General features: G+C 52.7%; 1 protein-coding gene and 1 long non-coding RNA gene across 3 annotated transcripts in view; one reads left to right on the top strand and one right to left on the bottom strand.

Annotated features, from left to right (window-relative positions):
• Nucleotides 1-17028, bottom strand: part of CREB3L1 (cAMP responsive element binding protein 3 like 1) — a 35671-nt gene extending 18643 nt beyond the window's left edge. Inside the window, exon 1 of one of the 2 annotated variants that reach the window (XM_082410788.1) lies at nucleotides 16430-17028. In XM_082410788.1, the coding sequence (XP_082266914.1) occupies nucleotides 16430-16531 (102 nt within the window). In that variant the 5' untranslated portion in view covers nucleotides 16532-17028. The remainder of the gene's footprint in view (nucleotides 1-16429) is intronic. The other variant, XM_082410789.1, reaches the window with a different exon arrangement.
• On the top strand, nucleotides 1934-25713 carry LOC309636957. The gene is made up of 4 exons (XR_014250328.1): nucleotides 1934-4458; nucleotides 5849-5906; nucleotides 24238-24378; nucleotides 25591-25713. It is a non-coding gene; the product is annotated as an uncharacterized lncRNA (long non-coding RNA).
• The last annotated feature ends 1874 nt before the right edge of the window (nucleotides 25714-27587 follow it).

The raw sequence follows: 27587 nt of genomic DNA, 5'->3' as shown, positions 1-27587 counted from the left end.
CCAGGATAGACACTCAACAGCTATTGGTGGAGGGACAGGGCCTTGTACCCCAGAGGGCAACACCATCAGTATGTCATTCGTCCATCAAAGCCTGGGGTGAGGCAGTACCAGGAAGTCAGAGGCTGAACAAGTCTCCAAGACTGTGATCCCAGCCAAAGGCCATTTACAGGGTGCAATGCCCCCCAGCCACCTAGCCAGCCACAGTCCGGACTGTGCTAGCTACACCCTCAGCAGAGTCTGCTGGGGGCGCCCTCTCCCTCCCTCTGTCTCTCTCTCTCTCTCTCAGGGTCTCTCAAAGGCCTGGTGTGAGGCCCAGTGGGAGGGGGTTGTGAAGAGCCTAGTGAGTCAGCTGCTAAGGTATTTCTCCGGCAGCTGCTTCTCAGGCGATAAGGGTTTGCCAAGCCCTTTCCCCGGGCCTGGGAGAGGAGAGAAGCTTCCTCCAGTCTGGGCCGGGGTCCCTAAAGGATTCCAGGCAGATGAGCCAGGTCCTTCTCAGAGACCCCTTTTGGGGTGCCCGCAGGCACCTGCTGAGGGAGATCAGTTGGTCCCCGCTTTGTGAGCAGTCCCACCCCACCTGCTGGAGACAGCAGCAGAGGCCCAGCAGGACAGAGCTTCCAGAGGGTGGGAGCCAAGTGGAAGGGGAGGGCGGCCAAGGGGCAGGCGGATTGGGGGTGGGGGACACTCAGAGAACCCAGTACTCCTTGCTCAGGGCTTCCCTGTGTGCTGGGTGGACCTCTGGGGGCCACGGTGGGATGTCCCATCATCCCCAGGTCCACCTCCTGCTCATGCGAGCGTGCCAGAGGGCCTCCCTTTAGAGAGCTTTGAGCCCTATTTCTATCTGGTGTCTGGCCTCTCAGAGCAGCCCAGTTATGGCTGGTTTATACCATCAATTTAGAGGCAGAAGGGACCTGAGAAAGCCCATGGTCCACGCCCCCTCTCCCCACTTGCTAATGAGGAAACTGAGGTCCAGAGAGGGACCTACCAGGGTCACACAGTGAGTTGGTGATGCTGAGAGAGGGGTTATCCGCAGCTCTGGGGCTGCACAGGAATGTGGAGCAACTTCTCCTTCCTGTCCTCTCTTCTTCCTCTGTACCCACCCTCCCCCCAACCCTGGAAAGCCCCCCCTGGAGATCTCAGGCCTCCTCAGCTTCAGCAAGGCCCCTTGTCCCTTCTCCCACCCCCCAAAACCACACCCAGCTCTTTCTCCAGTTCACACACATAAAGTTCAGGTTTCAGACTACCTGATGGAAAATGATTGGGGGTGGGAGGCAGGATTCTGTAGACGGCAGGGAGTCAACGTCCTGAGGGGGATAGGGTTCTACTGGGGGTGAGCGTTCTACCGGGGGTGCCTTTCCAAGCAACTGGGGTGGGAAGCCAGAGAAGGAAATATTATGATTTGTTTCCCTCCTTGTTGAAGACTTTTTCCAACAGTCTTGCCAATATAAGCTCCTTCTCGGCTGCCACGCGCAGCCGGCGCCGGCTCCCCTCTCTTGGAGGACAGGTCCCGAGCTCTCGGGCTCTCAGCCCCGCGCACCCCTCCCCCTCTGGAGCATCTCCTCCCGGAGCCGGGTCTCAGTCGCCGACCCTTTAAGTTTAAAGAAGGAGCGTGTCCATTCGGCTCCGCGTGGCCCACGAGAGGTTAAACGCCGGCGCGCGGGGGGGCCGCCCCGCGCCGGAACCCAGCATGCTCATTGGTCGGATCTGCGGAGGTCGTGGCCAATGGGAGGAGGCTGCGAGACGCCCGCCGCTGGAGCCGCGGGGAGGGAGCGGGAGGAGGGCACGGCTCGCGCGGGGGAGGGTTCGTGGCCTCCGCCGAAGGCGCGGGCTGTGCAAGGTTAGAGTGTGTTTGTCTTGTGTCCTTTTCTGCACCTGGGGCAGAGGCAGAGATGGCCCCTTTGAGCTTTCAGGTGCGCCTGGCAGTTCTATGGTGCCCTAAGACCCTTATCAGCTGCGTGGCCTCGACCCCGCACCGGGAGCCCGAGGAAGTGAAGACAGAGGGGAGGCCAGGCCCCAGTTCTTAAGTTCCTTCGCGGCTCTTCCAGCTCAGCTCCTTCCTTCCCTCCTCGAATAATCCTACCTTGGGCGCATTGATGGGGCAACGGGGTCTCTGTCCCAGGTAGGGGGAGGTGGGACACTCCTGGGCGGTAATAGCGCCGTCTGAGGCTCCTCTCAGTTCGCCTCCCCTAATTCCTCCCTGGGGGTCGATGCAGAGAGAAGGAAAAGCTCTGGGGGCGCGGCTGTCACCTGAGGGTGTGTGTGTGGGAAAGAGGTTCCCCCACCTGCCGCAGCCTGAGAGCGCCCCCTTCTCTCTGACCCCTACCCCTCGGTGCCTGCACCCCCATCCGGGGCTTCTCCCCCTCCTCCGGTCCAGGCTGATTCAGTCTGTGTTTGGGGAAAGGAGGGAGGAGGCCGGAGTGGGTCCAGGCTGAGCTGTGGGATAAGGAGTGGGGGGAATGCCGAGCCCGGACATTCCTTCCGAGAGAGTGAGCTCTGGGGAGCGATGGGAGGAGAGTCCTCTCACATTTCCCCTTCCCCTCCCCCGCAGGTTAGCCACCCCCCTCCACTGACCCATACATTCCGGGACGGTTACTTGCCTCGTGGTCACTAGAAAATTGCCCCCATTTCTAGCTGAAGGGCCACCAGTCTGAGTCACTGTTGTGCCCTGTGTGTGGCGGTGAGGGGTGAGGGGTAGGGTCAAGAGAGAGCAGGGAGGGCCTTGGGGAAGGGAGGTGGGCCCCTGGGTACCCAGTGGTCCTCCTCGTCCTTAAGCATCACCATCCAGTCATTTGGGGATAGGGGGAGATCCAGGCATCTTCCCAGAGCTAGACTGGAAGGCTGTCCTATGAAGGAAAAAAAGGCCCTAGACTCAGACTCAGGAGGCCCCAGTTCAAGATCCATCTGTGCTGTGAGACCTGAGCAGGGGCAAGTGGTGTCTCCTCTCTAGGCCTGTTTCCCCATCCATTCCCCAACATAGTCCGTGTTCCTACTGAGGCAGGGGTGGCAGGCATAGGGTGAAGTGGACTAGTCCTCAGAAAGTGGCCTCTTCTCCTCTGCTCTGGCATCTCTGGGGACTGTGAAGGGATGGAGCCAGTTTTCCTCATCCCTGGAGCCAGCCCCTCCCTGAGCCTTCCTGGCAGGGCACAGGGGTGAAGGGAAGCACATTGTTCCAGCCTCCAACCTCACTCTCATCCCCCATTCCCCACAGGCCCGGGGAAGGCGGCTGCTGAGGTTTCATATTTTCCCCCTACCGAACTCTTCACCACAGAGCCCAAGTCCAAATAAGCAGAAATGCTTCCCTGTGTGTGTGTGTGTGTGCACATGGTACACAGACGTGGGCTGTGAGGTTCTTTCTTACACAGGGAAACACCGTCTCCCTGACACCACACAACATAAGATCCCCACATTTAGACACATTCAGACTGTTCCCTATACAGCCTGGCACAGATACTAATGTACATACACACTCTCTGGGCTCACATAGGCTGACACTGGCAGGCACTGACACAGACCCAACAAGGAAACACTCCTCAGATGTGATCAGACAGACACAGACGCCCATGTGTGCACACACACACACATACATGCAGTTACCCCAGACAGTCACGGTCACAGACGTGGGCATGCACACTCTCACACAAACACACACAACATCTCACAACACCACAGCACTGAACGCTGACTGTGCCAAGCCACGTGCCTGAGTCATGTGACCCCCCAGCCAGGGAGCATTGGGAGTCCCGGGCTTGCCTGGGGCTGGGACGGTGAGGGCTGGGACTGGAGGAAGAGTACCATGGTGATTGAGCTTTTCTGTGCCTGTGTGCTGGAGAAAAGAAGTGGGAAAGGAAAGGGCAGGCTGGTGCCAACCACAGTCTGCCGCTGTGCAGAGCAGGGTCCACAGTCTCTGCAGCCCCCAGCCCTGTTAGTCTGGCTCTCCAGTTCCCCCTCCTGACACTGTGGTAGCCCTTCCCTGGCCGGACCACAGGTCCCTCAGGAAAGTGAAGAGCTGGCCTACAGGTTCCCAGCCAGCCCCTGGCATCTTCTGACCAGGCGGCCCATGTGCTGTGGCTCAACCATGGGGTGGGTGCCAGGTACTGTCTGGGCAGGAGGAAGCGATGGCAGTTAGTGCCGCCGCCCAGGGCTGGGATTAGCTGTGACTGGCACCGCTGAGGGCACAGCAGCCCAGGGTCTGGCTGCTGGAGATGTTGGTCCATAGGCGGTAGCCGGAGGATCCCTGTGGGACAGCTCAGGACACTGGAGACTGAGTGCCAGGGCTGGCGCTGGGGGCCTCTGGAGAATAAGGGCATCTAGTCCCATCCACTTATTCATCACTCGTGCATTTGTTCAGTGTTTACTGAGGACCTACTGTGTGCCCAACCCTGTGGATACAGAGATGAACAAAGCCCAGTTCCTGCTCCCAAAGGGCTTCCTGACTAGTGGTGTGACCACCCATTTATGAAGGTAGGTCCAAGGCTTGAACTCTGATCTGTCTCCAGAACATTCTCCACTTTGGGATTTTCTAACATAAATATGACTATGTGACTCCCCTGCTCACTATCCACTAATGACTTCCTCTGCCCCAGGACAGTTTCCAACTTCCTTAGTATAGCCCGAAATGATCCAGCCATGTCACCTCTGTGTCTCGCTGTGTCCAATTCTCATCTTTGTCTCCAAAGCCTAGCACTGGTCCCAGCACATGGTAGGTGCTCAGCTCTCTGCTGAGTGACTGAGTGACTGAATGAGTGGGCTAATGAAGGAATGTGCCGATGAGCAAATGGACTGAGGCCTTTTTTTCTACAGCTGAGCCTCCAGGAGTGACTGCCCTGAATTCCGCTCTGATGCCAGCTTGCTCCTGCTCCAGGCAGTTTCCATGCGCCTGGATGCCTTCCCTCAGCTCCTCCCTGGTGGGGCCTGTTGTACCCATTCTCTGGGTTGTTCTTTCCCAAGGTCATTTTGCTCTTAAGCCCCAGCCAGAACAGGTACCTGGGGACCACAGCCCCCAACTCAGCTCTAGAGGAACTGTCCCCAGGGTTAGGCCAGGTCCGAGAGTATAAACGGAGCCCAGTGGCCAACCGGCCGAGCTGCTCTTCCGGCCCCTGGCCAGCTGGAAGGCCCTCTTGGGCTGGAGCCTGCCACCAGGCTCTGGCTGGAATTCCCTTGGCCTCTTCCCTCTCCTCTGTGCACTCAGCATTCGGCCTCTGGCTTCCTCAGCGGTCCTGGGCCTGTCTGAGTTGTCCTCAGGTTTTATTTTTGGAAGAAGTTGCATTCTCTCTCCTTATTTACTCCCTTCCTTCAGGGAAGGTGTGGGACCCCTGGGCTCGGCTGGGGATCAGGCTGTGACGCCAGCCCCTGGGGTTTGGACTTCTCTGGGGCTCCCAGGAGGGGACCTCCAAAGATTCTTGACCTGATGCTTCAAAGCCATCTGACTCTGCCCTCCTTCCCCCACCCAGTATGTGACTAATGCCTGCCCCTGCCCTTCTTGAAGAGCCCCACGATAGCCAAAAGAAATCATTACAATTTTAGAGCTGAAAGGAATTCTGGCATCAATAGGTCCATCCCCTTTTACTGGTAGATGCAATGTAGTTCAATGGTTATAAGCAAGAGAGGCAGACAGATCCAGTTCTAATCCTGGCTCTGCTGCCTACTGTGTAGCCTTGGGCAAGTTACTTAACCTTTCTGAGCCTCTGTCTCAGCTATGAAATAGGGGTACTTATATCTACGCCACCTGTGAGGTTGCTGTGAGGGTTAAATGAGACAACATTTGTAAAGTGCTTTGTACAATGCAAGACACATAGAAGGCTCTTTTCCAATGTAGCTATTATTATTATTATTATTATCATTATTATTACAGAGAGGAAAACTGAGAGCCAAGGGAAGGAATGGACTTGCCCAGGATCACACAGCTCAAGGTAAGCAGCCATTCTCAGAGTCTTTCCTCTGTCTCCATCTCCCTTCCAAGGAGAAGGGAGGGGGCAGGCACCAGCCCAAAGGAGGAATCTCCTTGAGTCAGTCGCATGGGCAAACCCCTGGGTCTTCCATGGCTGCCTCCTGCATCAGGCCCGGGCCCTCCTCTGACTCAGGCTTTTCCTCCACTGCCCCAGGGGCTTCTTGCTCACTGGGGGTGAGAGGTCCAGGGAGGAGACCCCAGGCTGAGGATCCACCTCAGCCCCAAGGTGGACCCCAGGCCAGTGGGACTATGAGAGGAGGGGGAAATGCTGGGTCCTGACATCACAGAGCAGAGAAGCTGGAGCCACAGCCATGCAGGCCAGCTGGGGCCCTTCCAGCACGTCCAGATGTCTCAGGAATGTGCTGAGCTGGGAACCACCTCACTCCTTCCCTCACCACCCCCAAGCCCTCATCCCCTCATATGCTTGCTCAAGCTCTGCCTCTGCCCCACCCCCTACCCTTCCTCTTTCATCTCTCCCTGGGAGAGGCTTGTTCCGCTGTCCCTCTGGTTCCTTACCACAGTCCAGCTCCCTCTCAGACCTCTGAAGGGGTCACCAGAGGCAAGAGCCCTTCCCCTTCTGCAGACCCCCTGGTCTGACTATGATGGGTTTGGGGGGGGGGTGGAGATGGAAGCCTGAGCTAACTGGGAGGGGAAAGTTCTGAGCAGATAGTGCCTGCCAGATCCCAAATGTGGAACTGATTTGCAGCCCTGGGAGAGAAAGGGGTGAAGGCTTTGGGGTGGTAGAGGGCAGGGTTGGGCCTCTTCTCCGGGAGGATGATGAAAGGGGCTTTGGGTATCTTGTCCCAGTTGATGGGTGGGAGGGCCAAGGAGAGGAGGTGCCAAGCTGGGCTGGGCTCAGAAGGAGGGCTCAGATCCTTCTAGGACGCTGGGATCAATGGGGACATGCTTTGCCTGATAGTGGAGGGTCCTGAGGGGGTGAGGGAACTCCATTAGGGTCTTGGGGTTGGGCCAGGAGGCAGGATATGGTTCAGACTGGAGCTCTCAGCCCCAAAGAGGGACAGCTTGTGTCTCTGCAAGGGTGGAGTTGCCTTGGGCCTCCCCAGGCCAGCCTGGCCCCAAGTGCTGGGGATGAGAGAGCCAGAAGGGAACTGGTACTCCTGGCCAGTGTGAGAGTGACATCAGGGCAGGGGGTAGAAATCAGAGGAGAGAAGGGACCTGGGGTCAGTTGCTGCCTCGGGCTGCTCTGGGCACAGAGAGGGGCCCACAATGCTGTCTTGGGGGAGAGGCCCTGATCATCCAGACAGGCTGACAGCTGGGATGCCCTAATGGACTCTAGACCTCCTAGCACTGAGACGGTTCAGGGGAGTTGGGACCACTGCCCTGTCCAGCTCAGAACTATCATTGAGAACTATCACTGGCTCCCTTCTGCCTGCTGAAAAAACTCCCAGCTCCTAAGCACAGCATTCAAGGTTTGTCACAAATTGATCTCAACTTTCCATTATAGCTGGAACCCCTCATCTTTCCTTTCCCTCCAGCCTCATTGGATGACTGCTCCCAGTTCCTTAAACCTGCTGTAAGCTCCATGGCTGCAGGGCCTTTGCTTGTACCATTCCCTGTGCCTGGAAGGCCTTTGCCTTTTATCTCCTCATTCTAACTCCTATCATCCTTTAAGGCCCAACTCAGTGCTGCTTCCTCCAGGAAGCCTTCCTTGATCACCCAGCTGGAAGAGTCCTCTCCGTCTTATACCACTGTAGCATTCATAGGCCACTGGTTAATATCATGCCTTGAACTCTAATTATCCACAATGGGACCCATCTCTCCTTCTAAACTTTAACCACCTTGAAGGTAGGATATAGGATGGATTTCATCCTCGAACCCTCTGCAGGGCTTCACATAGGGACTGGCATACAGTATACGTAATAACAATAATAGCTAATATTTATATGCCAGGCACTGTTCTAGTTCCTTCCGTGCAGTACCTGATTTAAGTTTCAGAAGATCAGGTAGGTACTATTAGTACTGCCATTGAATGGTTAAGGAAACTGAGGCACAGAGAAGTTAAGTAGCTTACCCAGTTTATTTAGTTAGCAAGTGGCTGAGCCAGGATTTGAACCCAAGCTCTGATTGCAGAACTTGTGCTCTTAAGCACACATGACAACACTGGATGTTGAAGGAATAATGATCAATTTCCTGCTGTCCCATCCCAGCACCTAGTACAGGGCCAGATACAAAATATGGGCCCCCATTCCAGGCACTGGGTCCTCACCTGGGGCCCCAGGTTTGCTCATCCCTGGCCATCCCTCTCCTGATGCCCAGAAAGACAGCCCTGAGAAGAGGCCTGGGGTCTTTTGCCTTTACCCAAAGAAAACAGCCTTTCAGCTCCAGAGAGGTCCGACAGGTAGGCAAATAAAATCCCTATGATTACGGGTCAACAAAGGGACGAAGATGGGACATTCCTCCAAGGGCAGTCCAATGCTGAGGACCGTCCTTTCGGGCAGTGACAGCAACAATCAGAATAAAAACAGCAGCAGCAACAACTACTGTTTATAGAGGGCTTGCCGTGGGCCATGCACTGTGCTAGGCTCTCTGCAAGAGTTATCTAACTGAGTCCTTGTAAGAACCCTGTGTGCTACAGTCATCCTTACTTAATGGATGAGGAAAATAAGCTCAGAGAGGTTAAGGCACCCGTCCAAGCTCACACAGATGACAAGTGGTGAGAGCTAGGATTTGCTCCCAGGTCTGGGCAGGGCTAAAACCGACCACTAATGGTCACCCCACCCCACCTCAGCTATGGCTTGGCTCCCCAGCGCTTGTCGAGGTATCTGCCATCTGACCTGTGGACTTGCTGTCTGGTCAGGTGGGGTCTGGGAATAGACACCAGGTCTCAGGAGAATTTCTGTTCAGAATCTGCCCAGAGTGGAATGGATTTAGAGTCTACAGCTCAACTTTTCCCCAAGCTCATGCAACTTTGAGAGCCCAGGATATTGAGAGCTGGGTCGATTTCTTTAGCTGGGTAGTGAGTACCCAGGTATCCATTTTATTACACTTTGTAATTCATATACATGCATTATACATATTCTCTTATGTGCACAATATATTTCATAATAGAAAAGGCCATCATAATTAGGAGATTGGGATTAACATATACACACTACTATATATAAAACAGATAACTAACAAGGACATACTGTATAGCACAGGGAACTCTACTCAATATTCTGTAATAACCTATATGGGATAAGAATCTGAAAAAGAATGGAGATATATATATATATATATGACTGATTCACTTTGTTGTACACCTGAAACTAGCACAACATTGTAAATCAACTATACTCCAATAAAAATTAAAAAAAAAGAAAAGGCCATCATGATAGAGTGAAAGGTAGATGTAGGATTTAGGTTAAGATTCACTACTTGATAAATAAATAAAATCCACCTAAAAAAGAAAAGTACCATCAAAACTGGAAGTGTGGAAGTGTCCTTTCTCCCATTACCCATCCACCCACTCGTTCATCCATCCATCACCGCTTCTCACTCCTTCCTTCCATCTATTCAATAAATAAACATTTCCTGAGCACCCAGTCACTATAGCTATAACTAGTGAATAGATAAAAACAATTGCCTGACACTCCCTGCCCTCAAAGAACTCTCAGTCTAGTTCAGCAATGAGGAAACCAAGGCCCAGAAAGGAGAAGTGATTTGCCCAAGGTCACACAGAGAGTTAGGGAGATGAGGTGAGGAGAGGTGAAAACATTCTAGGCAGCGGGGAACACATGGGAAAAGGCTTGGGCCTGTCTGCCTCCCCAGCAAGTCCCCTCAATTGCTGCTTTCAAACTGCCTCCTGGCTCTCCGTGAGGGCCTGAAGAGCCTGCCTTACTCCACTGCTGCTTTCATTTTTGTTATTCTTTTGGAAGGAGAAGAGGGGGACAGCTGCTGCTGTCCAGCTGTTCTGTCAGACCACACAGCCCAGCCCAGATGTGTCAGCCTCTCTGTGATGGGTGAAATGGCTCCTGGGCCAAGAGCCAAGGGCCAAGGAAGCCACAGTGAGGGTTCTGTCCTGGGAGCTGGGAGAAGAGGCACCTTCAACCCGGCAGCAGGGAAGCCCAGTATTCCTCCAGCTGTCAAGCTGGCCTCGCTCATGATGTGGTACGTCCAGGTCATAAGGATCAGGATTTTGACGTTCCAAGGAAATCACCCTTGATCTATTTTCTCTAATGGTCAGAGTCCTGGGCTGTATCTTGCCCCTCCCAGCTTCCCCAGAACCAGACTTCCTCATGCCTACCTTCTGCCCAGTCCTGCTCCCCAGTCCTGCTTCCCAGTTCTACCATTTACTCTGCCTGCTGAAGCGGGTTACTTTGTGTCCCAGCCAGAGCAATGCTCATGGTCTTGACTTAACTCCACCCAAATCTTCTTCCTCCATCCTGCCCCCTGGAGCGCTGAGACTTCCAGAAGAACAGCCTGTTCTCCAGCATCTGGAGCTGGTTTCTTGAGGGAGGTTCAAGAGCAAGCCAGGTCCCACAGAGGGATGCTCTGAGAGGGCCTTGGTACCAGGACTTGCAGGAGGCACATTGTATGGGGAAGGGAAGACACAAAGCGGGGCTGGCCTTCATCCTCCCCTCTCCTGGCACAGTGGCCAGGCCAAACATAAACAGACCCTCCTGGGGAGTCCTGGGAACTGCAGAGAGCAAAGGTCCAAGTTCCCAGGTGGGCTGGGGAGTGGCATCCTAGAGTGAGGATGAGGAAAGGGCAGGGGATGGGATGTGCGGTCTCTCCTCTGACAGGCCAGGCAACAGGTGCTGGCTCTGCCCTTAAAGCTCTAGGCATCCATGGTGCCCTAAGGATGGGAGTGGGTGAGCGTGAAGGCGGGGCCCCTCTGATATCTGAGATCCCAAACGTTCCTGCCCTGGAGGGCAAAGTCCAAACCAGAACAAGAGCTAGAGAGAAGATGGTGATTTCTCCTCCTTGACTCCATGGGACCCTGTCCCGAGAACAGCATTTAGATGTCCCCTCCTCTGTAAGTGTCAGTTTTCTCATCTGCACAGGGGCCAATGATGCTTATATAACAGGCTCAGTAAAAGGGACACGGCCCCAGTCCTCCCTGCTGAAATGCCTTCCAATAACTCCTTTGCCAATAGGGATGGGGATATTGGAGAGGGAGGGTGGGGAGGTCACCTCCTCTGAGAACCTTCCATGACCTCCAGCCCGGCTGGAGGCTCCTCTTCGGGCTCCCATCATGCCCTGCTCCATCATGGCGCCCCGCAGTACTGCTCTGTCTGCTTCCCTCTCTGTCTCTCTCATTTGGCTGTGAGTGGCTGGAGGTCATTCTGCACAGTGACCAGCACTGGCACTCCTTTAGTTCCCAGTTGTTAAAGGACGGATGTATGTATTGAAAAATAACCAAGCGAATTCCCGGCTGGTCCAGGGAAGCCGGAGGGACCTCACAGCAGATGGGGGCACAGGCAGCATTTTTGTGGGATCCAGTCCGCATCACCCTCAGGGCTGGCTGGGCCAGAACCTGAGAATCCAGGGCCCCTTCTGGAATTATCAGTACACTTCTTGAACACTCAGGCCTGTCTTTTTAAAAACAGTCTCCCCTTCCCTTATAGGGACTGCCTATAAGGGAGTCTGAAGTCATTTTCTCTACAAATACAGTAAATCCTTGAAATAGAGCAAAGTACACTACAATGTGACCAAAACTTGGCTTCTGTCCTATGCCTGGGACCCATCTCAAATAAAGGTGGGAAAAACTCTTATCTTTGTGGGGCTGGTAAAGAAGTGACTGCCTCGTGCTCCTTTGGAACTTCCTCAGTTTGGTTTGCTGCATGCACTAAGGTTTCACAATCTTTACTTTTGTGCTTTTTGTGATAGTACAGACCAACTGAAAAATACCACTTTTCATTGATCCTACAATAACATAACTCCACATTTTATATGATTGAAAATTTTGGACTCAGCTTGTTTTATGGTTGAGTTTTACTATGCTAAGCACCTATTTTGTGCCACGGTACTGTGCTAGGTCTCTGGCAATGAACACAACTGACATGGTCTCTGTTCTTAGGGAACTTGCTTTCTCACAGAGGAAGTGGACAATAAGCCGATAAAATAATAGCAAATTGAGATATGAGCTATGAAGAAATCAAAGGACTGAAACAGGGACTTCCCTGGCGGTCCAGTGGTTAAGACTCCACGCTTCCACTGCAGAGGGCATAGGGTTTGATCCCTGGTCAGGGAACTGAGATCCCCCATGCTGTGCGGCACGGCCAGAACAACAACAACAGCTACAACAACAACGGACTGAAACAAAACAATAAGGGGTCCCACTTGAGGTGGTTGGGGAGGCTTCTCTAACAAGGCTTCCTTTGAACTGAGTAAGATGGGATGGAGAGAACTGGAAAGCATTCTAGATGTCAGGAATAGCATGTGCAAAGGCCCTGTGGCAGGACTAGCAAAGACTTAGTTTTAAGCTGGGTGAGTGTGGATCCAGGAGTCCCAGTGAACTGAACAAGGGGAAACTGGGGAAGATGGAAGCCCTAGAGCCAACAGGTGCTCAAGGGTGAAGCCTAAGCCACAAGTTCAAATCTGCTGTGCATCTGTCAGTTGTAGACTGTCCTACACCAGGGGCTGTGGGGGTCTGTGCCAAGGGTAGGGATGACTCAAGGCAATGATAACTCATTGGAAACCTTCCTGAATTTCAGAGACAGTGTGGGCTGCAGGACCCTGATGGCTGGGAGTAGAGAGCATCCTTTTCCCTCTTCCTTCAAAAATGTGGGGCCTGGCCTGAGGGTTAGGGAAAAAGGATTCATTCAGCAATGGTTGGTTGAAGCCTCCTCTGTGCCAAGCACTGTACTGGGCACTGGGGATACAGCAATGAACAAGACAGTTAAACGCCTGCCCTCAAGGAGCTCACATCCTAGTGGGGGGAGCAAAAACAAAATAAAAAGCTGCCCAAAACAAACTTAGTGTTTTAGAGGAGAAGGAGGTGTCTGGGGCCATCTCCCTTCCTGAAGGGGAGCCCTGAGATTTGGGTTCCTCCATTAGTTTTTCTCTATTAGTTCTTTTGTAGTGGATTCTACTTGGAGACCAGAGTGCCTTGGCCCTTGGGTCCTCTTTCCTGTTGGTGAGAATTTAAAGAGAAACACACGCACATGCGCTCGCACCCCTCCCCTTTTAAGGGCTGTTAAAGGCCCACACACAGACATAGGAACACCCAAATGCACATACTTCTCTAATCTCCCTAAATCCCCCAAAGGCTGGGGTGGTGGAAGTAGTAATGGTAGTGGTTCTCTGCTTCCCCACTCAGCTCAGGAGAGGGCAGCCTGGGGGCCTGGGGAGCAGTGATCAGGTTTAGCCCTCACCACCCCGCTTCCCGTGGGCTGGTCCCCGGTCCTGGTCATTCCCACACCTGGCCTCCCCAGCTGCTGGGAGGTGAATGAATGTGCTGGGCAAACATCCTTGCAGCTTCCTGCTGTGCCCCTCTGAGACAACAGAACTCCTCTTCCTCCTTCTCCTCCTCCCCACACCCTCCCAGCTGGGGCTTCTCTGGGATCCAAAGCTATTTCCCTCTAGAGAAACCAGAGTCATCCTTTCCCCTGAGCCAGAGGACGGACCTAGTGTCTCTCTCTGGAGACATGACCTGTTCTCCCTCTGGTCCTTTATCCCAGTTCTCTGAGCACCAGGCCCTCTCTCATACCTGCCCAGGGGCTGAGGGGTCACAGGGTCCAAGGGAAGAGGGCTCTAGGGAGGCCACATCAGGAACTGTGGGAGAGTGGGGAGTGGATGGGAGGAGAAGCCCCCTCACCTGGCAGGAAGGGCAGCTCCTTCCGAGGGATTTCTCTGAGAATCACATAGACAAGATTGCAACAGGATGAAGGTATCCTCACAGAAGGAAAAATACAGCACCCCTGGCCACCTCCAAGCACACATGGCTTATGCAAAGTATGCAACTCTTTCTCCTGTCTCTGTCCAAGAGATTGCATATTTCTTACACAGTTGTGTTCAGGGTAAGCATCCTTTTTGATTTTTGCCTTTTGTACAGAGTAACAGAGCACACACGGTTTCCACTGTGACTTTATGGCCTTTATCTGGATTTTTAAGAAAGATAGTGAATAACCTACCCTCCATCTTCCAGACTGAGAAGCACACAGACTTCACCCCTTTCCATCTTTAACCCTGGAAACACTTTCCCATCCTCATGCCGAATGAAGAGGGAGCTGGGGATGGGGTTGGTATGGGGTCCCAGCTGGGAGGGGCCTTAGACATCTAAACGACGGAGGCACCAGAGAAGGAAGGTGACCTGCTCAGGGTCACAAAGCAACTCCTACCAGAGTATTCCTTACCACTGCCCCATCTAGTCTCCAGAGCATGTTAACTATGGAAACTTACCTGGCAGGCATCGTCCTGCATTAATCTTTAATTAATTTTCTCACTAAATCTCTATAATAACACTATGGGGAAGCTTCTATATCTCCATTTTTCAGATGAGGAATCCAAGGCCCACAGGAATAAAAGTCACTTGTTTGAGCTGCCCAGCTGGCTGGTGGCAGAAGCACAGCTAGAACCAAATTTCCTGATTCCCAGCCCAGGAGTTTTCTTTCCTCTTAGAAATTCTTTCCTCTCCCCCTGCCTCACCTGGCCTTGCTTAGGCCTAAGATAAGGAGCTTTCCCAGCAGGGCTGTCCCTCCCCAGGCCCAGTACTGGATACCACTGTCTGATCATGATCATGCCTCCTTTCCTGTGCTGGACCAAGGCCCAGATGAGCAGCTGGGGATGCAAGGCTGAATGGAGCAGCAGGAAGAGGCTGTAGGCGGCAGAGTTCATTCAGAAGAAAGTCCAACTCAGAGCTGCTGAAGGCTGAGGGAACCTCACAGGGGGGCTCTACCAATAAAGGTACACGCTGCAGCAAACTCCCTCCCTCTGACCAGTATCTGTTACCAACTCCAGGAGGGGCGTATGGAACCCCAGATCCCTGCTACTTCATTCCTAGGATCTGTGCCAGACCATCCTTAGAAAGAATGATCCAACCTCTTCCCATTTTACAGACAAGGAAACAGGCCCGGGGAGGAAAGCTGCTTGCACGGCCCAGGCTCACAGGCAGAGGCAGAAGCAGAGGGAGGACTAGAGCCCAGGTGCCCCCACTACTGGTTCAAGCCCTCTCCCCTCTTCCCCTCGGCTTGTCTGCAGGAGTGTGCTCTCTCTGACTGGAACCAGGGGCCTTCCTAGAGAGCAGGGTGACCTGGATCTACTGCCTAATGGAGGACTGGGAGACCTCTCACCCCATGCCTCCCTGACTCAGGTTCCTGTCCCTGGCCTTGTTCCCCACCAGCAGCCTGGAACAGTTTAGGTGGAAGTCCAAGATGCCCAATCCTTTAAGTCTCAGTGCACTTGGCTCTTGTCTGCCAGGTTTATCTTAGGCCCAGGAGTTAGAGGCCAGCAAATAGAGACCCTTGAGATGATCACTGGGTGTGTGTGTGTGTGTTTGTGTGTGTGTGTGTGTGCGCGCGCGCGCGCGGGGGCGTGAGGGGGGGAGAGGGAGAGCCTGGCAGGTCACTGCATGGGGTGGGGGAATCCCCCCAGATCCCCCAAGCAGCCCATATTTCAACTTGGCAGGCCCTTCTGAACCCAAAGATTTTCTCCCATTACCGAGCCCATCCCCCCCTCCCCCCAGGGCCTTAGGGCTGAGCCTGAGAGAGGGAGGGAGGGAAGAAGAAAGAAGCCACGTTTCCTTAGGGAGGGAGGGGAAGAGAAAGAGAAGGACAAGCCCGGAGACAGAGACAGTCACGAAGCCACAGGGAGAGAGAGACAGTCAGGGAGACATAAGGGACCGAGAAACAGACCTAGAGAAAGACCTCCCTCCTTCTGAGCGATCACCCTGTGCTGCCCTGACCAGTTGAGGGTCAGGTCCCTCCCTGGGGGATCTCTGGCCTGACTTCCTGGGGAGGCCACGGCAGCACCCCTATATTTCCGGGTCTGGCTCAAAACCCGGGTCTGGCTCTGGCCCCCAAGGGGCGTCTGGTCTCTGGCCCTCGAACACTCCCCTGTGCGCCCCCCAGCGGAGAACCAGACGCAGAGCCACCGAGGTCTTAAAGGGGGCGCAGGAAAGGGCGCCGCCAATTTGCTCCCAGTCTGGTCCCGGAACCCCAGGGTGGGTGGAGGACGATTAGAAGACTTGGGTGGGGGCAGAATTGGTGTTTCTTGAGGTCGTATCAGAGGATCCGATGGCCCCGACTCCTCGACGTTCCCTTCCCCTGGAAGGCCGAGGCCAATGTATCCATGGACGGAGCCTCCAGGAGGACCGTGCACGGGCGCAAGCTCAGAGGCTCCAGGTTCGGGGTCTAGGGGTGTCGAGGGATCTAGTCACCAAATCTCAGAGCTCTAAGCACGTGTCTCTCAAGGGGACCCTGCACCGAGCCCCCTCCCCCACTTCTGCCCAGTGCTGTGTAGTCCAGTCCTTCAGGGGGCCCCAGGTGCACCGCGAAGAGGAGTAAGGAGTGGTGGAAGGAAAACACAGACCCTTCATCTTACCGCATTGTTGAGGAAATCAGACTCGTTCAGATCCCCCAAGTCCAGGAAGCTGGATCCGGGGAACAGCCTGTCGGCCGGGAAGGGCTCCAAGACGGCGTCCATCGCGGCAGGCTCCGGAGACCCCCTTCGGCTGGGCTTCCCTCACTCCAGGGCGGCGGCGCGCCCGGCCCAGAGCTCCGGCCCGAGCTCTGGCAAGCGGGCGGGGGGCAGGTCCCGGGCAAAGCCCCGGGGGAGGGGCGGGCAGAGGCTGCGCGGCCCCGGGTAGGGGGCGCGGGGGGCGCGGAGGCCTTAGGGCAGCGGCGCAGAGCGGGCTGGGCTCAGGGGCCCCGGGCGCACCGCGGGCATTTAGCCGACTCCTCCTCCTCCCGCTCCTCCGGGGGCACAGCTGGCTTCCATGGGGAGCCCGGGAGTGGGGCTGAGGGCTTGAGGAGCCCCCCGGACTGGGTGGGAGCCGGGGGCGGGGGAGCTGAGCGCTCCCCCGAGACTGGGTGACTGCCGGGCGCTCCGCTCTCTCTGCGTCTCCCTCTGCACGGCTTCTGTCACTTTTCCTCTCTGTGAAACCGGGAACCCCTTGGCTGGTTAGCCCAGCTGGCCGAGGCGCCACTCCTCCACATCAATATTCACGATAATTTCATATTAATGAGGAGAAGGAGTGGCCTGAGGAATCGTCCCTCCTCTTTTAAAGAGACAGCTGCGAGCTAGTCTTGCCAATCTCTTTTCTCTGAAAAGGTAGGGGCTTGAAGCAAAATTGTCCTAGAGCCAATAACTGTGTTCCTTGAACCTCAGCATCTTAAGGCTTTGCCAACCACACTCCCGTAAGTTCATGAGGGAGCTGAGTTATTTCTATTCTTCCAGGCTTATGCTAGGGCCTGAACCAAATCCAAAGTCAGGGAATTCCATCCCTTGGGCCCCTCAACAAATCTCCTTTCAATGGGGAGATTTGCAGGTCTCCTCTTCCAGGAAGCCTTCCCTGACCCCCAGGCTGAAGCAGTTACCATCACTATACACTCACAGGGCATGGTGTGCTTACCTCCATGTGGTGAGTCTAATGCAGTATTGTCATTGTTTGTTCATGTGTCTATAAACCCACTGGACTCTCAGATCCCTCAGGGTGAGGACTGTACCCAGCTTTCCTGTGTGTGAAAGTGCTGGGGGGGACAGCAGAGATGAGGTAAGGACCCTTCTTCTCATCAATCACCGAGTAACCCTAGTGTTTCTGAAGAGCAAGAAGTTGGAGAACAGTAGTCATGGACTCTGCGTGAGACAAGATGTAGGTTGGCTGCATGCTCCATGGTCACAGGACACTCCCAGGCCCCCTGGATCCATTACCTAAGTGGCCTGCTCCAGAGTACAGCTTAATCTCTTGAAAGGGTTGATAAACAATCACCAGGCACCTGAACAAATGGAAGTGGTCAGAAAGTCACTCCCTCAGAGGGCTGGGCACACTGTTCCTGTCCAGAAGTCATTAATAGGATTAAGTGTGTCTTCCCTGTGTGGAGCTTTTAATTAGCTCAGGAACCAAAAGCCTTTAAGAAGCAGAGATGTCATTGCAGTTAAGCCAGGGATGTCACCCAAATTGCTCTCTCAGTGCCAAGGTGGGGAATGGGCACACAGCTAGGCTGAGATAGCAGCTGTTTGCCTGGGGCGGGCGGGCAGGAATGTGGCTTTCCCCCATCTCCTGATCCAGTTGACATAGTTCTGGAGAATGATGTTCTGACCCTCCACATTGTCATATGACTATTAGCTCCTGGGCCTCCCAGAGAGTTTGCTCCTGAGAAGCTGGGAATACAGCCCATGCTCTGGGGACCAGTTCACCAGCAATGTAACTCCGAGAAGTTAGGCAGGGCCAAAAGGAAATCAGTTCACTCTCTAAAGAGTGGCAGGTAGAATTAGGGTGCTGAGACCATGGGTGTTTTCCCCAAGTGTGTCACATCTGGCCAACTGGGGAACAGTCAGACACTGAGAATGTGGCTGATCCTTTGTGGGCGTCGGGGGTTGCCATCTCTGGCTGGGCGGACAAGTCAGTCCATCGTGGGTGAGCTTGCGACTGCAGGTGTCTGGAGTCCTGGCTCCTGAGCTGGAGTCCCTGCAGGTCCCCAGAAGGAACAAAAGTGCCCCTCTGCCTGAGGTTGGCTGGAAATTGTGCCTGTGTTCCTCCCAGCCTGCTCTGTAATTAGAGACATAGGCACCATAATCACCACTTAAGTGATTGGGGAAGATTATATAGTTTTAGATAAATAAGATTAGAGTGTCCTCTCTTTCCTGATTCTTACCCAGGTGAACACCCCAGGAAACCATTGAAAATAATCCTGGGGAGACACTCTGGTTCTGGCACCTCCTGTGGAGTCTGAGAGGCAGGAGCTCCCAAGAGAAATCCTGGGGGGAAGGGACGGGGAGAGGAGAGAAGAGGAACGGGCAGTGCAGAGCCTGGCATGTACAGTAAAGAGAAGGATGGCAGGGGGTTTGTTCACACATTCTACAAGTATTATTGAGCACCTGTGAATAGTCCCTAGACCAGGCCCTGGGGATACAGTCGTGATTAAGTACTTAAGTTCTAGAGTGAATGAGGACAGAATGGGCAAAAAAAAAAAAAAAAAAATGTTACGAAGATAATTTCAAATAGTGATAGGACTATGAAGGAAATAAAATAGTGTGATATGATTGAGTAGGTAAGGAAGGCCTCTCTAAAGAGGTCATGTGTGAGCTGAGAACTGGAGTCATTTATGGGGCAAAAGTGGAGGGAAAAGCATTCCAGATAGAGGGAACAGCAAGTAGAGGAGAAAGCAAGAGAAAGACTGGCAGGGGCAGGCAGTGACATGGGAGAGAGAGGATGAATGTGAAACCCCAAGGCCCTATACACACTCGTTATGGTCTCACTGATTCTATTCAAATAGTGAAAAGAATTGTGCCTGTTCAGATTAGAGGGCCCACCTGAAGCCTTCTGTAGCAGTCATCCCTTCGGTATCTGTATCTCTTAAAGATTTTCCAGCAGAGGAAAGTAGACAGCTCACCGGGTCTGCAGTCTGGGTTCTGACCCAACAGGGAGGGTCTACTTCCTCCAGGCCTGTCCTGATCTTGAGGCCCAGATGCCTCAGGCCCCTTCTCTACATCTGAAGGGGCAGGGGAAGGAGGCCCAGATTGGTGCTGCAAACACCCTGAAATACTCCAGGTCAAGAAATGCTGACAGACCGTAGCCCCTCCGGTTGTGGACTCAGGAAAATCTGGTTGGTGCTCTCTGCAGTGGCTCCAGCTGTGAAGCATAATGCATAAAGATGCTCCAACCCACGCAGTGACGCACAGGAGAGAAGGGACAGAGGTAAGCTTCCTGCCTGTCCCAGACACTGAAGGTCAGGTGGAGAGAGAGGCGCCTGACAGGTTGAGCTACGAGCAGGGATGGTGTGTGTGTGTTTGTGTGAGGGGAGAGGGCTTGGCTGGGGGCTGCCACACTTTGACACGCTTAGAGAGTCCCTTCTCTGGGTCTCGGTTTTCACATCTATCAAATGGGAGAGGTGTTAATGACCCCTAGGGTCCTGTCTTCTCCAAGCACCTTCCAAATGTGTTCTTACCAGGCCAGGGCCAGCAGGGAATAGGGGGAGGTGGGGTGAAGGACCTGCCTCCTTAGGAGGCCTGGAGCTCCGATTTTCCAGGCTTCCATCCTGGAGCCTCCAGGAGGGTGCAAGGCTGGGTGTTTACACTTGGCAGGCAGGCTCTGGGTGGTGGTGAGAAGGTCGCCCAAAGTAAACCTGCCTTGTTTGCCTGGATTGTAAAGGAAAAAACGCTTTGGCACACTGTAACAGGAACTTCTGAGAAATGAAAACATATTCATCCTGGAGATTAGGCTGACTTCCGGGGCACAGAAGGGGGCCCTTTGTTCTCTTGTGGCTCCCTAAAATGGGCCTCATGGCTGCTCTCCCTGTACCCCCCGCAGGGCTAGAAGTGGAGTCCCTGGGGTTGCACCCTGCCAAGAGGGTAGGGGTGGGCCTCAGACCCCAAGCTCTCACTCTTCTCCATCCCCTTGGCCTGTGGTTCCTTCCCCCCTCCACCCGGAACCATAAAAATACCTGACATTTATTGAGAACTTGCTTTGTGCCAGGCACTAAATACTTGACTTATATTATCTCGTTTAACGCTTGGAACAAGCTTGTGAGATAAATATCATATTCACTGATTCTGAGATGCACATTTACACCTCTGAAATCAGAATGTGTCTTATAATCAGCAGTATGTTATACTTGAATGGACAGTGTTTTTTCCTTCTTAGCGCACAGCACAAAAAAAATGGTGTATCGTACAATTGATGACATCTTAGATTCGATGAAACATGATATTATTATCATCCCCCGGTCTGCAGAGGAGAAAACCGAGCCTCAGAGAGTTTATATGACTTACCACTCCTTTATTTTGCAGGAAACCAAGGCCTCGAGCCATAAGAGGCTTTCCTCAGGTCAGCCAGCTTCAATGAGACAGAGATAGGACTGAAATCCGGGCCTCCAGGCTCCTCACCCAGGGCCCTTTCCACTCACCCCAGATGAACTGGGTTTGCTCACTAGGGAGAGGCAGGCGCTGAGGGGAGGGCCTTCCAGGGCCTTCCTCAGCAGCGAGTGAGTCACCAGCCACCCTGCCTTGGAGAAGGGCCTTAAAGATAGATTTTTTTCCCTCTCCAAATTCTCTGAAGACTGAAGTTCCTTAAGGACTAAGAAAACACTTGTTTCCCTTCCAGCTCCTTTTCCTGGTAATTATTTTAGCTTCTCTTTCCCTGAATTTCTGCTCTACTGTCCCATCTTTGGACTGGAGGCAGGCCCGCCCCTTGGCCCTCTGTCTGCCTGCTGCCTGGGGAACAGCTCCACCCGCTTCCTGCTTTGCTCTCAGTCCTGCTCTGATCTCACCCTTCTTTCTTCCACCTCGAATCACCTGCACCAACTCTGCTTCTGGACGCCTCTATAACCCAGGCTGCTGGCTCCAACCCCGAAGACATACACTCAGGCATACTATAGCCCTCCATCTCCCTCGCTCTCTGAGTCTAAAGTCAAGGGAGGAAAATCAATAAGGCTAGTCTTTCCTCTTGCCTCAGTGAGCCCTCATGTCGTCGGGGACACTCCCCTGCCAATCCTGCTTCACTTAGGGCTGCAGAGCTGGAACTGTGGGAAGGGCAGGGGCATGGAAAGTCAGAGGCTTGACTCTGCCTATGATCTACTGCACTGTCAGGTACCCCCCACCCTACCCCGTAGCCTCGGCTTCCCCAACCTCCAAGGCTGGTGAGGCTGAACGGCCCCGTCACCAGGAAGCGGAGAGGCAGCATCAGGCGTTTAAATCAAAGGCTTTGCTAAATGCAACCAGGCACGGTTCACTTCAGCGGGGACTGATCGCCATCCAGGTTAAGCCAGGGCCTCAGATTCTTCCCAGTCAAAGGAGGGTTTTGGATGGGATAGTCTCTGAAATTCCATCCTACCAGCTCTGAACTGCTATGATTCTGTCTCCCTCTGCCCAGAAAGCAAATATAGGCCTTGTGTGTGAGGAGCCCATGTGTTCTCTGGGCATCGATTTGGCCAGGAGCTGAGTGTGCTGCCCATGGTGGTGTGACTGTGTGCGCACATGCCACTGGGTGGATGAGCCCGTGTCTGGGGATGTGGACCTACGTGTGGGGCTCCTGCCATCCGTGCACGTGTACAAGCCTCTGGAGGAGAGAGTGCCTGTTCACACCGAAGAGCAGGCCCACCCCCCTGTGCACATCCATGCCAGAGCGTGCGGCTGCAAATCTGGTTTCCATCTTCTTCCAATAGGCAGCTGGGCTGGGGGAGACTGAGTGGAATATTAATTGTGCTTTTGCACGTGGCTGAGCTCCATGAATGTGGTGGTCGGAGGGAGCAGCCTGAAGCTATGTGGGGAATGAGGGGGAGGCCACAGGAGCGGGGTTCCCTGGGGTTTACGGGCACACTTGGGAGGAGGCAGAGCCCAGAGACCCAAAAAGGTGGGTGGCAGGGGGAGGGAGAGGGCTTCTGAGACTAAGGATCTGGCGACAGCGGGGAAGATACTAGCTAGGTTTAGGGTGATTCGGATGTTTGCCTGATCCAGAGCCTGGCACATAGTAGATGTTCAGTAAGTGCTTGCTGAATGATTAAATAGCTGACTGCTCGAGTGCATGAGAGATCTCACAGATGCTCTTACCTGGGAGAAGATGGAGGACTGAGTAGGAGGAAGGAAGTGGGCACATTTGAAGCACCTACCATAGCAGGCCACTCTGAGGGTCACCGTCAGGCATTTTATTTTATTTCAAACACAGAAAGGCCTAGGAGATAGTATCATCCTTGCTGCACACACTCTCCCCTCCCCACTTGCCCTTTTTTGGAAGGTCCAGGTGAGAACTTTTTCTTTGACTTCAGGGCCTAGAAACGCTGGCTGCTTCTGAGAGGTGGGTCTGTTTTTTGTTTTTTTTTTTGTGACTGTGCCAGGCAGCATGCAGGATCTTAGTTCCCCCACCAGGGATCGAACCTGTGCCCCCTGCAGTGGAAGCATGGAGGCTTAACCACTGGACCGCCAGGGAATTCCCAGAGGTGGGTCTATTTTCAATCTAATGGACACTCTGGATTTTATAGCTCACTGCCTTTCCTTCTTTACTTGGGCTGTCAGGAAGCTCAGAGATGAGTTTGCTGGGGCCCACCTCTTGCAACAGGGTCTCATGGGGGTGCATTTCACAAACTAACTGCATCCCTGGCTTCATCTTAGCTTTTTAATCCCCCTTCTCCATATCCTTTTCCCTCTATTAACAGCCATTTGATTCCATTGTCTGTAGGGTTTCTCAAGAAACTTTAATACACCCTGAAGTGAGACAGGTATAAATACAAAAATATTTTTACTTTTATAGATGAAGAAGGTGAGGGGACTTCCCTGGTGGTCCAGTGCCTCAGACTCCATGCTCCCAATGCAGGGGGCCCAGGTTCCATCCTTGGTCAGGGAACTAGATCCCTCATGCCGCAGCTAAGACTCGGAACAGCCAAATAAATAAATATTAAAAAAAATAAAAACAATTAACCATAAAAAGAAAGAAGGTGAGGCTCAGAGAGGTTATGTTATTTGTCCAAGGTCACACAGCTATTAAGCAAGAGAGCTGGGAATTTGAGCTTGGATCAGTTTGACAATATTTTCACTGTGCCAGACTCTAGGAGTGGACAAGGTGTACAGCAATCAGGAGGCTTTCAGGGAGTTGGGAGGAGCTTTTAACTCTCACTGGCCCTCATCCAGTCTCTGTTTCTTCTTTTTTTTAATAAATTTATTTATTTAATTTATTTTTATTTTTGGCTGCATTGGGTCTTCGTTGATGCACGCGGGCTTTCTCTAGTTGCGGTGAGGGGGACTACTCTTCGTTGTGGTGCGGGAGCTTCTCATTGTGGTGGCGTCTCTTGTTGCAGAGCACGGGCTCTAGGCGCGTGGGCTTCAATAGATGTGGCACGCGGGCTCAGTGGTTGTGGCTTGCGGGCTCTAGAGCGCAGGCTCAGTAGTTGTGGTGCACGGGCTTAGTGGCGCCGTGGCATGTGGGAACTTCCCGGACCAGGGCTCGAACCCGCGTTCCCTGCATTGGCAGGCGGATTCTTAACCACTGCGCCACCAGGGAAGCCCCAGTCTCCGCTTCTTGAAGAGCAGGTCCAGGTGGGGATTGCCGTCCCAGGTCATGCACAAAGAGGGGGCGCTGGGTGTCCTGGGCATCCCCTGTCTTCAAGGACCAGTCCCAGGCCCCATAGCTAAGCAGAACAAACAGAAAACCAGCAGAGCTGGTCTTGGCAATCACCGGTTAAAGCGAATATATATTCCAGATGCTCCAAGCAACGTTTCTGGAGCCTCCAGAACTGAAGGGCGGACCAATTCCCTGGAGGAAAGGAATGGATTTGGGCCCAGGGGAGCCACATTTTTTCTCAGCTCTATGGCAAGCAAGCACCAAGGGTCCAAGGATCAGGGTAAGGAGCTCCAATGCTGCATATTCCACACCTCTATCCCTCACTATAGCCCTTCGGACCTGCCCACCTAGAGTCTGTCTCCCGTGGGGAGCCCCTGGATGATGAATTTGGGATTCCCCAGGGAGGCCTTATACTTACCCGTTAGTGAATTCATTCCTTACAGGGGATCACGCATGTGCTCCACAAACCTGGGGACCTCTGGGGAAGGCACAAAGGATGAGCCTAACCTAGGGGAAAGGGGTGTTGTTATTCTGAAAGCCGTAGTGGAGAATGACAATGTTGGTCAACCCAGGGGACACCGTCACACTGACAGTGACACAGAGACAATGAGTAAAGACTCATTTCCAGATAAGCCCTGAGGCCTCCTGTGTGGGATGCCTTCAGACACAGCTTGCATGGCCTGGAGGAGAAATAATCAGAGAAATAATGATTTTCACAAACTGCCATTTATTGTGGACCCGTTGCCCTTCAATGCTCTGCCAGTTTGCAGTGCGTATCTCAATCTTCTGAATCTATAAAGAGCTCCTATAAATCAATAAGACAAAGACCAACAATCCAATAAAAATATTGACAAAGAATATGAACAGTGAGTCTGGTACATTTATACAGTACTATTTATCATGTCCCAGGATCTATCTAAGCACTTCCTCTGCATTTTCTCATTTAAGCCTTACCACAAGGAGACAGATACCATGATTACCCTGTTTTCCTGAGGCTCAGAGAGGTGAAGACACTTGCCCAACATCACACAGTGACTTGGTCTGACTTCATAGTCTGTGTTCTTAAGGTGCGAGTTGGGATGAGAGTCATCATTTATGGGGACTCAAGGCCTCAGGAAAACCTGGCAGGGACTGGGGAGGGACAGTGATGGAGCTGAAGTGAAATCCTGTCTACTCAGCAACTTGGGAAGAAACCTGGAACCCCCAGTACCTAGGGAGAGGGGTATTTTGGTTTTTGTTTTGTCTTTTAAAATTTGCTGAATAGATAATGCATCACATGACTCAAAAAAAAAAAAAAAGAATATAATGAAAAGTAATTCTTTCATCCCTACATCCTATGTCCTAACCACTAAGTTCCCACCCTTCAACCAACATATGATTAATTTTATTACTTTCTTGGGCATCCTTCAGTGGGGGGTGTGTGTGTGTGTGTGTGTGTATGCGTATTCATATGTATATACATCTTTTCTCTCTTTTTTATTTAACCAAAAAGGAGCATATTAAATACACTGTTCTAGGGATTTCCCTGATGGTGCAGTGGTTAAGAATCCACCTGCCAGTTCAGGAGACATGGGTTCGAGCCCTGGTCCCGGAAGATCCCACATGCCGAGGAGCATGAGTCTGTGCTCTAGAGCCAGCGAGCCACAACTACTGAAGCCCACGCGCCTAGAGCCCGTGCTCCACAACAAGAGAAGTCACCGCAATGAGAAGCCCGCACACCACAACAAAAAGTAGCCCCGCTAACCACAACTAGAGAAAGCCTGTGCGCAGCAACGAAGAACCAATGCAGCCAAAAATAAATAAATAAATAAATAAATTTATATTAAATACACTGTTCTACATCTTTTCCCCCCCATTTTATCTGTTTTGGAAATCTTCCACATTAGTACATAAAGAACTTCCTCATTCTTTTTTTTTTTTAAAGTAGCTGCATAGCTACCAATTGTGTGACTGTACCATAATTTATTTACCTGTCCCCAACTGATGAACATTTGGATTGTTTCCAATTTTTTACTGTAACAAATAATGCTATAATGATAGCCTTGTTCAGGCACTGTATATCTGTAGGATAAAATCTCGGAAGTGGGATTGCTGGGTCAAAGAGAATGTGCATATGTAATGTTGAAAGATATTGTCAAGTATTTCATATCGATTTACCCCCCCCCCGCCCCAGCAGTATATGAAGCCATTGGTTTCTCTACAGTCTCTCAAACAGTGGATATTATCAAACTTCTGAGTGGCTTCCAGTTTGCATTTCTTATCATTAGTGAGGTTGAGAGTCTCTTTAGATGTCCTCGAACAATTTATGTTTCCTTTTCTGTAGACTCTTTTCATTCTCTGACTTTTAAAAAATTGGTGGTTGGTCTTGTCTTATTGATTTCTAGAAGCTCTTTATATGTTAGGGGATTGTGATATGATTTGCAGCAGCCATGGGGCCACAGTTGGCATCCCCTCTGGGAAAGGCTGTGGACGTGGATTCTTCCCCACATCTCCACCCTCTCATCCAAGCCCAGCCATTGATTCAAGGAGCATTCATTGAGTATCTCTTGAGTGCCAGGCTCAGTGCTTAGGCACCTGAAACCAGAGGTGAATAGACAAAGTTCTCAGGTTGCTGGAAGTTTGGTGGGGTACCAGATCTGTAATCAGACAGGTGGTGGTCCAGTGTGAGATGAACTGTAGTTCAGAGGTTCAGAATGAGTGCTTCAGGAGCCTCTGGGAAGAAGCAATAGCCTCTGCCTATCCCAATAGACACTGACACCTGTCACCTGTGTCCACCTGGGGGCTGCCGAGGCTCTGCCTGCCTCCCCTCTCCCTGTGGGTTCAGCCCTCAGACTCTGATTGCAGAAATGCTCTGCTCCAGGAAGATGGCTCCCTCAGTACATATTTACGGAGTGCTTACCACACACCAGTCTTCCCTGAGCTCATCCTGTCTGCTCTGCCTCCACGTGGCCTCCTTCCCTGGCCTGCGCTGATCCTCACCGCCTGATTCTACCCTGTCATGCATTTCTTTTTACTTTTTCTTCTTTTTAAAAAGTATTTATTTATTTACACGCCCTGGGTCTTAGTTGTGGCACGTGGGGTCTTAGTTGCGGCATGTGGGATCTTTAGTTGTGGCATGCGAGCTCTTAGTTGCAGCATGCATGTGGGATCTAGTTCCCTGACCAGGGATCGAACCCAGGCCCCCTGCATTGGGAATGCAGAGTCTTAGCCACTGGACCACCAGGGAAGTCTCTGTCGTGCATTTCTTGCCACCTGTTTGTGGTGTCCGTGCCTCCACTGCTCAAAGGATTGTAATCTCTTTGATGGTACGATGGGAGACTTTCCTCTGGGTCCCCTCCCCTTGGTGCTTAGTATCCGGTGACGCTCAGTGAAGGCTTGTTGGATGATTGATTGTCAGGTGGCTTGGATGTTAGGGAAGTTGGAAACCATGGCTCACCTGAATTGGGGTGTGTATGTCGGGGAGGTGAGGATGGCCCATTAAGCACGGGA

The sequence above is a fragment of the Balaenoptera physalus genome (assembly GCF_965194825.1).
Source record: "Balaenoptera physalus genome assembly, chromosome: 10".
Taxonomy (NCBI): Eukaryota; Metazoa; Chordata; class Mammalia; order Artiodactyla; family Balaenopteridae; genus Balaenoptera; species Balaenoptera physalus.
This window is presented reverse-complemented; position numbering and strand designations above follow the sequence as displayed.